Below are 13,416 nucleotides of genomic sequence, written 5' to 3' on the forward strand. Positions count from 1 at the left end.
CTTCCAGTCATGCTTTGTACCTGCTGAGTGTCACTTCTGTTAGGCCTCTGCATTAGAAATAAAGCTGTTAAACTCAAAGAACTAAAAGACACATAATGACCTATCCCTCTTCATTCTTGTAATAATTCCCTCAACTCCAGTTGCAACTCTGGCCAAATACCACCATCCTTAAAAGATAAGTGTCAGCTGCCTTGGCCAGTGTGGCTGAGTTGGTTGAGCATTGTGCCATGCACTGAAAGAAAGATTGCTAGTTCGATTCCCAGTCGGGGCACATGCCCAGGTTGTGCGCTCACTCAGGAGGCAGAAATCAATGTTTCATTCTCACGTGGTTGTCTCTCTCCCTCTCTCACTTCCACTCCCTCTCCCTCTCCCTCTCCTTCTCCCTCTACCTATACCTATACCTCTACTTCTTCCTTCTCTCTTTCTCTACCTCTAAAAATCAATTTTTAAACATTAAAAAAAAAGATAAGTGATGGTAGTTAACATTATTGAGCACTTACTATGAGCTAGGCACTGATTCAACAGGCACTGTATTTGGACATCATATAATAATGTGGTAAGGATCCTTTTCAAGATTCTGAAGATCAGGCACAGGTTAAGAAATCTCAAGTTCTCATGACTAGTATGTGGCAGGCAGGGATTCATCCCCAGGCTCTAGAGCTTACAAATTCAATCTTGACACTTTACCTTTAAGATTGTACTCGCCCTAATCGGTTTGGCTCAGTGGATAAAGCATTGGCCTGCAGACTGAAAGGTCCTGGTTTATATTCCAGTCAAGGGCATGTACCTTGGTTTCAGCACATCCCCAGTAGGGGGTGTGAAGGAGGCAGCTGGTCAATGTTTCTCTCTTATCGATGTTTCTAACTCTCTACCCTCTCTCCCTCTCCCTTCCTTTCTGTAAAAAAAAAAAAAAAAAAAAAAGAAAGAAAAAAAATCAATGAACTACATTTAAAAAAAATGATTGTATTCAACTCCTTCCAAAAAAGTTTTCTATTCCATTCCTAGTTCTTACACAGTGAAGCTAATGTAACAAGATGAGGGTGCTGGCAGGCTCTATGTACCTTCTCTGCATCCCTCATACTAGTCATGCAGGTGCTCATCAAGAGGTGGTGGGACTGGCGGCTGGATGGAGCTGGTGTGAGCGTGTGGAATGTGTGGTATGTGTGAGTGTGTGTGTGATGATGCTGATGATAATGATTTAAGATAGTAGCAGCCATTAGCATTAAAAGGGAACTACTATTCTGAGACCCTGCTGAATCTATAGGCACATCTGTAGCCACTGCCGCGGTTAGCCATCACACCGTGTTTCCATCTGATGTGAAATGTGCCACCGTCACTTGTGAAACGCACTTCAAAACCTTGTTTTACTGACATACTCAAGTGTGTGAATGGCGCACTTTTACTGCAAACTAGGAAGATGCACTTATTCCAATGATAATGTCACACTCACTCACTCATACTATCTTAAGAGGCAGACACATTGCCGAATGCTAGAAGGCTGATAGCAGGATGTTCAGGACAGGTGGTGAAATGTTTGCAGTCTGAAGAAGCTCCTTGGTCTCCAGGAGGAGAAACTGAAAATGGGATGTTGCGAACCTTATTTTGCTATCTTTATGTGGCTATGGCATTCTTATCTCACCTCCAAGGCATCCTATCTAATAAAGAAGGAATATGCTAATTGACACTCACACCATCACAAAGATAGAAGTACCCACAGCCAATAAGGAGGGAATATGCTAATTGACTGTCACGCCCTCAAAAGATGGTGGTGCCCACAGCCACAAGATAGTGGCACCCGGTCCCCTCAGCCCCACCCAGGCGGCAGGCGTGTGCCACAGCTGGGCCCGCCCCCAAGTGGGCCTGGCCAATCTGCATGCCTGTCTCCAGAATCCCCCAGTTCATTCAGCCCCCCAGCTGCCCAGGGCAAGTCCGAGGCACAGGCAAGCCTCGTATGGCAGCTGCTTAGCTGCCCAGGGCCACTCGAGGCTCAGATAACTAGAGCCGGCTGAGGCTTGTGCTGCCAGCAGTGGCAACAGCAGAGGTGTGATGGCGTCGCCTTTCCCTGATTGCTGGGTCGCCTTCTGCCCCTGAGGGCTCCCAGACTGTGAGAGGGGGCAAGCCAGGCAGAGGGACCCCCCCTCCAGTGCATTAATTTTTATGCACTGAGCCTCTAGTGACCTACATAAAAATAGGTAGCTTCAAGATAAACACCCAAGTTATACATTTCCTTTTGTTGGGGCAGAGAGAGTGACATTTCTTGGGTGTTGTAGTCTGTGAATTGATGCTTAGATGTCAGAACCTTCTTAAAATAAATCTGTCAATCTCTTACCTTGGCCCAGAGCATTCCTTCTCCTCATGTCTCACAGCTGCTTCATGTCCCCAAGGCACTGCTGCCGTTTTCCTTTTCTATCTTTCCCTTTCCTTTGAAAACACAGCTTCCTGTGCTGCTTTCCCCCCTTTGGCATGGGCCATAGAAATACCTGTGCATCCGCCTTCAGCAAATATTGTTATCTGTTTTCTGATCAATCATATATATTTTAATTAAGAATGAAAATGTTTCTTTAATAAGCAAGTTTAAAGAGCATATGTTTAGAGAAAGTGTCAGAATACACTCTTCTGCTTATTCCTCTGACTGGCCACACTGCCTGTCTTAGAAAAGAATTATGAAAGAGAATTTAAAAAAAAAAAATCAACAACATTGAACTACAGTCCTGAGGTGCATCTTTGATGTATTTATTTGAAAGCTTAGCACGCGCCATGTCTATTGTTTTTATGTCCTTGGCTACGTCCTGGAAATGGTGGATGAACCTAGTAGAACTTTTCTTCCAAGGGGAGTTGGTCACTGATCCTTCAAGATCCTACAGCTTTAAAATGATTAATATGGCAACACCTACACTTGTCCTCTGGCAAGCCTAAATAATTTGCTTGTGACTTTTAATAAAGACCAGACCCTTCCCTGGTCTCTTGCCCAAAGTTCCATTCTCCCATGTAATTCTAGGGAGACTTTTTGAAGTGGGAGGAAACATAAAGTGGGAATTTGGGCTGTGGGGTTATCCTCTTAACCATCCTCACCCACTAAAATGGCCTGTAGACCAAGAAGGTTTTGGTTCCACCACTCTGTGGCTGTGAATATGGATCTGTTGTCATTTTAGTCCTCTATGGCTCAATACAGAGGGGAGTGTGAATGTATTTTCAAGGTTTAAAGTTATAATTATTTCCAATCTTTTGCTATGAATTCGAACTTAATTTGGTTGGGGAATATTTCTTAAATGATCTATTCAATGAATAGTAACTGATCTTCAGAAAAAAACCTTCAAGTAAATGGAAAGAAGCAATGGGTTCCTTTAACTTGTAAGCTTTGATGACTTAACCTGGATTCCTATTATTTGATCCACTTCTGCCTCTCTGCATCCAGCTGACTTTTGTGCTAGCACTGTAAGTGGTCATGGAAATTGTGCAATTGGAATTAGCAATCAATGGCTGACTTTTGAGGTAGGAGACTTTGGCCCTTGGTGGAGTACTCTGAGGCAAACAGAATGTTTTGAATGATTTGTTCAGTGAGCTATAATGCTGTATGCTAAGCTGTATGCTATATGCCAGACTTATAGAAGTCATAGAACTGATATAGATTTAAATAAATGTCCTACTTGTTAAAGCCCAATTTTTGTGTCAATACATTTTCCTGTCTTTGAACCTGTAATTGAAGCACCAGGTTTGTTTATTTTATATTATATGTACCCATTTTAAAAAGTAAAAACATCTAAATAGAAGTACCAAGATTGTACAATGGGTATCACTTGAGGTATACATAGGCAGATGCAGAGATAAGAGAGCTATAAAATGGAGTGGTTAAATTTTTGGGCTTAGATATGAGAACTTGAGGGGAATTGTGTAAAGTAAGGTTATTTCATAAAGTGCAGTAAAAGTAATTCTGATGTATTTGGCTACGCAGAAATGAGATAAGATCTCCAGATTTGGTTTGGTTTTAAAGATGTTCTTTTCTGTTGTGAAAAACAGACTTTGAATGATGAAATCAAAGAGCTGACTGACCCCATTGCTCTTAACTGTGAGCAAAGGAAGACTTAACCTAAATGTGGCCAAGTTGTTCTTGTTAAGGGGGAAAAGGAATTGATATCTGGAGTGAGGTTGATTGCTATCATAGATAAGATTAGATGCAGTTCTTTGACTCAGATAACATTTTTTTTTTTTTTTGGTCTAGTATGATCCAGAATTATATAAGGGACACACACCCATAGTTGAAAAAGAAGTTATCGGGAATTTCCCTTCAGCATAGTATAACCACTTAGTACTATAAAGTGGATTCTCTTTCCTGCTGATATGAAATGACAGTTAACCCACACTGAGAGGTTCAAGAGGAAGATTTTTTACTAGATGTTTCTGATTTCAAGGTCCTAGAAGACCTTCCAGAATTATATATGGGAAAAATGTAGTTAATTCTACAATCTTAGAGGGACCTTATTCCAACTGGGAGTAATTTGGCCAAATGGCCAGATACCTCTGTCTTGTTCCCTTATTTCTCAAAACCCCACAAATTCTCAGGAACAAATATGTTCCATTGTTTACAAAGGCAATAGAAAGATTAAATTAAAAAAAACAAAAAAGAGGAAACTATTCGTATTGTTGATCTAATGGCATCATCTTCTGTTGGATGATAATTTATTCAGTATTTGACGCACTGGATAAACGAAGTGAAGTATTGGGAAGCTGCTTCTCTTGATATTCACTTAATTTATTCAAGGCTTTAGTTCGTTGCTATCTAGTTATCCAAAAAGGCAAAGAGTCAATTGCCTCAAATTTAGGTATTTTGTGTAACTATGTAGTAGGAGAATTCTAGAGAGAATTTATTCTAAAAATCAAAGTTATCCATTGTTCCTCTATATGAAAAATCTTATTTTTCTCTGTTTGACAGAATTTCCCTGTCTAGGAACAAAGAGCTCATTTGGATTTGGCTTTTAGCAGAGATACATATGCATCAGAGAATGTGAGTCAGTTTCTCTGGAAAGCTTAATCTAGTAGAGATAGAAGCATATTACAAAGGATTAATATTCTGTTTCCATTGTCAGAACTAGCTGCATATTCTCAGAAAGCCACATGAGAAGATGTGCCTGTTGTCCTTATGCTTCAGAGATTTCCTGCAAACACAGCTCCGCTTTCTTTGAATTTCGATGGGGCATTCTGGCCCAGTGTTTTAACTCTTATGCACCCAAGTCTTACTTGTATAAAGACTGAAGGGAATAGTCAAAGTTCCAAAACTCCAATTTTGCCTTTTATTTTAGATCTAGTTCGTAAATGCTTAAAAGCACGCCTTAAACAAATGACCTCTCAGTTGTTTAAGGCATGCTTATGTGTCTATATCAGTGATTTTTAAAAGCTGTTGAGTTTTCAGCAGAAACCACAGTCAAGTTAAAGCCTTTAAGAAGTGGCTTTAAACAGTAGGTAAGGGGCAGGACCTTGGGAGGGGACAAAGTAAGGCACAGGACTTTCTTCCTTAATGTTTATAGTGTGGCAGGGCCCTTTGAGTCAGATATCGACTTAATACTAAGGTTCAGGAAGTCAGAGGATGACACATATGTTTATTGTATTTATATGTGGGAATCTTGCCATTTCCCCCATGCTCCTGCAAAACCATACAAGCCCCGGTGCAAGTCGAGTTGAGTGACATGGCTGGTGACAGCTAGTATAGAGAGGTGACTTTTCCTGCGATGTGCTCTTTTTTCTCTCAAGTAGAGACTAAAATACTAACATCTGGATGCACTGGTCTCTCAGGAAGGCATTTTAGCAACCAACAATTTAAAAAAACAAACAAAAAACCTTTAAGTCTAGCTAGCAGGTGAAAATTACAGTTCTATATGTTCTGTATTCTCTTTGTGGCAGAGCCTGTTGTGGGCAGTGAGGGCGCAGCGTCCTGGTCCTTGCCAAGAATGATATGCCAAGCTTCCTAAAGCTTCCCTCCCATTTATGTAGGTCTTTTCATCTTCAAAGAGGTTTGCGAGCATCCATTTGCCACCCCCTGCCTGGGAGGTAAGAATTATTCCCATTTTATAGATGGAGGAAGTGGAGGTGTAAGTGATTTGCTTGAGGCCATCCAAGGAGTGGAGGGTCTGATGGAGCTTTGGGAGGATTGCCGACTCCACTCCTTAGCTGGATAGACCTCCAGTTCTTACTCTCCTGTCATTTCCCCCGGAGCTCCCCAGGGAGATAATAACATAAATTTAAAGGCACCAAATAACCTTTAAGAGGAAAGAAGTAGCAAATCTTTCTGCTTCATGGCTGGCTGCCTGTACAATTAGATCCTGGGAGATCTAGACATAAGCCATTCAATCCTCCCGAGGTTCATTTTCCACATCTCTAGAATGGGCATAATGACACCCACCTGCCTATACAGGATTATTGTGAGCACCAAAATCTAAGCAAGCTGATAAGGACAAAAACTTACTGAACCCTGCACATATCAGGCATTATTGTTGCTGCCAGAAATGACCATGAGGGTAAGGCTCTTCCAATTAGGGGGCTAATTGCTTAGGAGATGTTTAGTAAGGATCAAATGCTATCATGAAAGAATCCAAAATCAGTGGAAGAAAAGACTTCACTAAGGAAACATAATGAATATCATACTTAGTATATATTTAATGGACAAAATGGCAGAATAAGTTGATTATCCATTTGCAATATGCAATTGGAACTCAGTCCTTCCCTCCCCCAAAGGACCATTGAACAAGCCTGGACTGGGCCATGGGACACATTCATGATGCACTCCAAGTCAGGCTCCAGGATGACAAAATGTGCCAAACCATTGGAAGCCAAAGTCTGTTCCCCTCCCACCATGAGATGTAATGAGAGCTCTCTGCAAACCTTATATGGGGTGGCCCGGGCTTCCGGGGGCAGCAGCAGCAAGAGTGCCCACAGCCACCACACAGCACCTTTGCACACTGCAGAGAAGGGCGCCACCTCCACAAGAATGGTTTGAAGAAAAGCTCCATCTGGGCAGGCAAATTAGGAAAATGCTCCCTTAGTCCAGGCTGTTCCAGCCTCTGTGGCAGGGCTCAGAGCCAGGTGAATGTCAGCCCCTATGTGCGCCCCCTGGCCTGGGCTCCCCTGGACAGGGCACAATGTCCTTGGAGCTAAGAGGCGGCCAGACCAGAGGGGCCGCACCACTCTAGAGGCCAGGAATTCCCACAGCTGCTTCAGGAAGCAGGCAGAGGCTCCGTCACTCCACCATCCGGTCTTGACATGCACGCCGGTCTGTCGTCAGGCCATGCAGAGCCTTTAATACCCAGCAGTTTTAAACTGGGGATAAAATAAAGTGACTAATCCATGAAGGACTCAAGCCATTTTACCAAAAATAAAATCAAATGCCTTAGGGTTTTTCTTTTTAATCTTTATTGGTTTTCCTGCTTACAAAAGTAATACATGCTGGTTGTAAAAAAAAATTCAAACATCAGAAAAAGTCCTCAATATTTGCCCTCCAGAAAAGCAAAAAAACAAACAAAGCAAAACAGCAACAACAAAAAACAACAACACTGTCAACAAATTGACATAAAATATATTTTTCATAAAGCAGTAGCTCTTGACGGTTTTTTGCAAGACGCACGGAATTACTTGCCATTCTTCTGTGACATATTCTCATGGGTGTATCCGAGACTTAGCCATTTCCTGGCAAGCCAGCAGGAGCCCCGCCCTGTGCAGACTAATCTAAGAAAAATATGTGATTGTGCAAGTGAGCCCGATGAAAGGCATTATTGGGGTAACTTTGGGTTCCTATAAGTTTATTTGTATAGGAACCTATCAAAATGCTTAGTCTATTTAGCATCATTACTAGCAAATTCTGTACGACATATCCACACCTGATTGCCACCTAGCATTGTGCAGCAGACAGTTAAGTGCCAGTGCCGCAAAGGATTGCTGTGGTGGCTGGTACGAACTGCCTGTCATGTTATTTGGAGGCTAAGCAGCTTTTCTCTATCCCCACTTTGGAAAGAGCTTATGGACTGCAGAAAAGAATTTCATTTTGCTATAAGGCAGGATTTCTTATCAACAATAACAATAATAATAATGGCTGTGTGTTGAGTGCCAACGATTTCTAAGAACTGTGTGGTGTGCATGTATGTAGAATATAAATAATAATCGTGTGTGTGCTGTGTCATTTATATATCATATCATGGAATCGCTACAAATGACACTGAGGCTCAGAGAGGTTAATTGACCTTCCCAGCCTTAAAAATTGTTAAAATTTGGTATCAGTCGCCTTAAGGTCAAAAACTACTAGGAATTTTATAAAATTGAGAAGAATTACTTAGAAGATTGATGATTACTTCTAGTTTTAAAAAAGGTAACTCCCAGAAAGACATCTTGATATCAGTTCAAAGTGTGTGTATGTTTAACCAAATTACTTATGTCTTTTGGTCCTTTGGTAATGGTTGCTTACCAAGAATGGTAATCTCCTGATGTTTGTTACTGGACCGATTGGATCTTAGCAATGCAGAATAGTGACAAGGGGGAAACCTACATTTTTATTTTATTTTATTTTTTAATAAAATACTTTCTAAAAATATATTTTTATTGATTTCAGAGGGGAAGGAGGAAGGAGAGAAAGAGAAAAATACCAAAGATGAGAGAGAATCATTGATTGGGCTGGGAATTGAGCCTGAAACCCAGGCTTGTGCCCTGACTGGAAATCAAACCATAGCCTCCTGATTCATAGGTCAAAGCTTAACCACACTGAACCACACTGGCTGAGCAGAAGCCCCAAATTTTTAGTTAGACAAAAGGACAGAATGTCCCCAAATTTCAGTCTTACCTCTTCCTAGCATTCTGACTTTGGGCAAGTTATTTTGCCTCTCTGAATTTGTCTTCTCACTTAAAAAAATGTAGGAGGTGATGATGATGATGATGATGATGATGATGATGATACCACTTAAACTCATAGGATTGTTGAAGTAAATGCAATAATGCCTTGCATCATAAACACAAATACATGTTCACTATTTACCGAGAGTGAAGTGATGGGTATAACTCATACTATTGTATTTTTTTTTAATTCTTTGGGAAAACGGACATTTTTCTCAAGACCAAGATATATCCCACAGTATGTCCTGAGAAATAAATGAGGTGTTAAGAATGCCAGGGTCCATGTGCTTGTCCCTTTTATAATTAAAAGTAAAAAAGCAAACTTTGTATGGAAGTACATCCAAGGCTCAATGACAGCCCAGCCCAAGGACCACTTGGCTAATTAGCACGCTTGTATTGTCAGATTTCCTGACACCCCGCTGCCACTGGTTGTCAGCTCCTTGAAACTGCAGAAATGTGCCTCTGCAGGTGTGGAGCGCCTGCTTGAATTACTCAGGGCGCATGAGAGAGCAAATTATTTAGGCAATAGAGCTGAAAATGTAGGCAAATTAGAATTTTTCATAGCAAGATTGTTCATTGTTAAGCCAATTCATGATTATCTGTGTGCTTCTTGCTTCGAATATTCCCCTACACAGTAAACCTCTTTGCTGAGATGAATATGTATGTGAGCTAATTTAATCAATATACTTGTGACAGGAGTGGAGTCTGACAGAACTCATCCTTTGAAATACTGGCTGAGTTAATGCGTGCAGTATATCTACGGGCCAAGACTCGTAATTTGTGTTAAAAAGAAGATTATTTTGAAAAGACACAACACTGCCTGTTGGAAAATGCAAAAGCCTGAGGGATGGACAGCAAAGGCCTTTTCCCTCTTATTGGACTGAAAACTAAAATTTATGGAACTAAACTGCCTGCCTTTTGGAAAATTTGCAAGTCAATGACTACATTTTTTTATTCTCAGTGTTACTGTTGAATTCTGTAAATTGCCTAAAAAGGTGGAGTGGGCACCTTTTGTGCATTGTTGGATTAAATGGAAGGCTGAGTGCCCTGCTCCAATCTGCAAATGTTTGCTTTCTGGAAATATCAACATGTGTGATCAGGTCACATTCAGCAAGTTTACTTTCCGGAGCAGATGTATTTCAGTCATTTCTTAAAGAGCACTTGTAACGGAAATTGTCTCCTGAGATAAGATGGCCCTACTGGAGGGAGGCTAGTAGAATAGTTTGGTCAGGCTAGCCAGAACTCCTGAACCTTGCTTTGGAGAACCTTGCCATTACCATAATTTCCAAGAGCTTCCCAGTGAATCTTGTTCTAGCAAATTCTGATTCTTTGGCCCACATTGCCCACTGGATCTAAGCACAAACACAGTGGCTGACAGATGGCCTCCTGCTTGAAAATAGAAGTCATCTACAGTGAGTAAAGACGACTCACTAGCCTCCATAAATCTTGTGAAATATATCTTAGCTTGAGTGTCCTCCAGATCTAGAAGAACCTAGGAGCTGAAATAAGACTGAAGACCAAGAGTTTGAGAGCCTGACTCAGGCTAACAAGGACCCACCCTCTCCCCAGGTAGACCCCGAGCCATTCAAAGGTTAGAGTGCTGGGCCAGGGTGGCACTCCAGGACCACCCCTATCACAAGCATACCCTCCATGTCACACCTCTGTATCACTGGCAGGATCAGAGCAGCCATTAGCAGGCATTTTGATCATATGCTTAAATGTCATCGGTTCACTTCTGATGAAATAATCCACTAAGAGTCCAGGCCCACTCAACAGAAATATGTCATTTTCCATTTGATCCAGGCACAGTTTTACTCAGCATTCCCAATATGGCCTGCCCAGGGCCTTCATATCTTATAAAGGACTAACTAGATGTGTTGATCTCTCCATTGTAAAGGTGAAATCAAGATAACACTTGACAAGCCCAAGTTTTAGCACTAATGCTGCTTGAATTGCCTCGGGTAATTCTGATGCTGACTTGAACCACAGGGCCTGGCTAGGTTTGTCTGTGTCTAATTTCTGTGAGTGTAGGTTGAGGTGACACATTTGCAGAAGCAGCTCGGTGCCAGTCTTCTTTATTCCACGTATAAATTTTTTTTAATAGATGGTCCAAGTACTTTGCGTTGCCTAATTATTCGATTCCTTGGGAGTCAGGGTTGGGGAGGCAGGTTCTCATTATAGACTAGTTAATTCAGATGGGAAAACCCAGGCAATAGCTCTCACCTGATATCACCTCTCAGCTACCCCTTGGCTTTTGTGAGTCCCTGAAAAAAGTTGGCATTAGCTGTCTCGTCTCCAGTTGCAGACAATCTGTAGCACAAAACTTTGCCTCCGCTGTCTTAGAACATTGGAGGGACCACAGATGTGAAATATTAGGTTTCAGATTTCATAGAGAATTTTCCTAGGTGCTAAGGATAAGGAGGCAGACTTGGAGGTGATCATTTTTGTTAAATGAAACCTTTTAACATATTAAGTTGCATAACTCACAAATAGACATATTCGACAATGTACAAAGACAGTGTTATTGAGTTTTAGAAAGCTTCAGGATTATGGAAAATATATTGGACATGATATTTTGAACCATCTCTAACTCCGGACGATAAAATTCAATAGTATCTCTACACTAAAAGTGACCCGTAGGAAAAGGACTCTCTGAATAGCTTACACTTCCTGTTCAGTACTTGTACTAGTCCCCTTGAAAGGAAGTTAGTAGGCACACATGCTTTATAATGAGGTTAAGTCCATGAATTTCATGTGTTAATTGTTGAATACAGCATCACATGAAATTCAAAGTAAGTGTTGTGGAAATTCTCCCAGGATATGGGATTACATTGGATTGGGAGAGTGAGCTGTGTGTAAATGTGTTACTTATATCGTGTAACTTACATTGTTGGTTGCTTTGTGTAAGGTATGGGGCCAGATAGGAGCTAAAGGCAGTCCTCGGGTTACGTTGGACTCAACGTAAGTTGTTCTGTGATAACGTCGCCATCTCCCATTTATTTATAAAAATTAAAAAAAGGAGTTCTGTCATTTTGATGTATGTACATATGTGCTATATGTTTTTTATCACTTATTTACCACAAGTAAAGGTCAGGAATTGTTATCTCTTTTATTTTTTTTATTTTTTTTATTTTTTTACTGTTTCACTTCATTACTGCTGTGTATGTGCTCCATGTGAGTGACCTAGGTGCTTATGTAGGTGGGGTCCGACTTACGGCAAAAATTCGAAAATCACGTTATGTTGCATCGTAGGAACGGATCTCAAATGTAACTCGAGGACCTACTGTATATGAAAATGAAATATACGTGGGCACTTGCCTTTGTATTTGTGTGTGTGATTTGTAGGTAATCTGTTAGGGTATCCAGTAATGAAAACCATGGAAAATAAACCTACCCCAATGGAACATTCCAGGTAGACTGGTGCCATCCTGTATATATACTTCAGTGTGGGTCTTTTCTTTTCATATACAAATTTTATTTCATAGTTGATCCAAGTACTTTGTCTTGCCTAATTATTTTGTCCTTAGGTTAGCTTTTAATCCTTAATTATGCTATGTCCAACTCTGCTCAAGATATAATGTATTTACTTAGAAATGTATTTTGTCATATTTGAGAACTTTGATAATATAAATATAGTTATATACATATATATATTTAGTTTTAAAGCATGAGGCATCTTTAAGTAATCAATTGGATAGAAACACAAGTGTGTTGTATCAGAAAATCAATTTCCAAAGCAAAGAACTTAGAGGCTACTTATTCTCTTTGTCAGGACTCATCATTATTAATTGATGAGTCCTGACAAATAGGATATTATCTTTATGGTTAAATGGTTTTGATCGTACACAAATGGACTCATTTTTAGCACATGGCAACTATGTTAATTAAAAAAGGATGAGTAAGGAATTCTTAACTTGCCATCATAAGTAACATGAATATTTGGAATTGAGTCATTTTCCTAAGTAGTCTTAACTTTTTGGAGCATATTTTTCTCAACCAGTTGAGCTACAGTGCTCAGCCAAGACAGATTTATGACCTTTTAAAAATAATGATGGAAAATGAGATCGGAGGAAACATTCTAGTATCTGCTTTGCTCTGAGGCCTAAACTGCGAACTCTCGGGTTCTGGAAGGCTTTGAAATGCTGATTCCAGCCTTCTTGTGGGTCCTTAAACACCTTCTCAAATGACCCATTTTAATAACCCGAAAGCTATTATATAACGAGCAGCCATAATTTAGTCCAGGGCTCTAGGGGGACCCTCACAGTTCAGCAATGAATAGTTAATGCAGTATAATGTTTAGCAGGTTATTAGTTTTCACTATACAAATGCTGATCTGGGAACGCTTTTATAAGGTGTTTAAAAGAAAATGTAATTAACTGGTTGCGTGATTCTATTGCAGCTCAAATTGAAATTATTCCATGCAAGATCTGTGGAGACAAATCATCAGGAATCCATTATGGTGTCATTACATGTGAAGGCTGCAAGGTAAGCCTTTTAAACTGTTGTTGTTGTTTCTATTAATATTAGACTGTATGTTTTAAATTTTTG

At 40.4% G+C, this 13,416-nt stretch overlaps 1 protein-coding gene across 5 annotated transcripts in view; it reads left to right on the forward strand.

Moving 5' to 3' along the window:
- RORA (RAR related orphan receptor A) overlaps positions 1 to 13,416 on the forward strand; it is a 707,884-nt gene that overhangs the window by 653,063 nt on the left and 41,405 nt on the right. For all 5 annotated transcript variants that reach the window (XM_036440114.2, XM_045581995.1, XM_045581987.1 and 2 more), the window contains one exon: positions 13,268 to 13,353. In XM_036440114.2, the coding sequence (XP_036296007.1) occupies positions 13,268 to 13,353 (86 nt within the window). The remainder of the gene's footprint in view (positions 1 to 13,267; positions 13,354 to 13,416) is intronic.

Source organism: Pipistrellus kuhlii, unplaced genomic scaffold, assembly GCF_014108245.1.
Source record: "Pipistrellus kuhlii isolate mPipKuh1 unplaced genomic scaffold, mPipKuh1.p scaffold_m20_p_1, whole genome shotgun sequence".
NCBI classification, from domain to species: Eukaryota; Metazoa; Chordata; class Mammalia; order Chiroptera; family Vespertilionidae; genus Pipistrellus; species Pipistrellus kuhlii.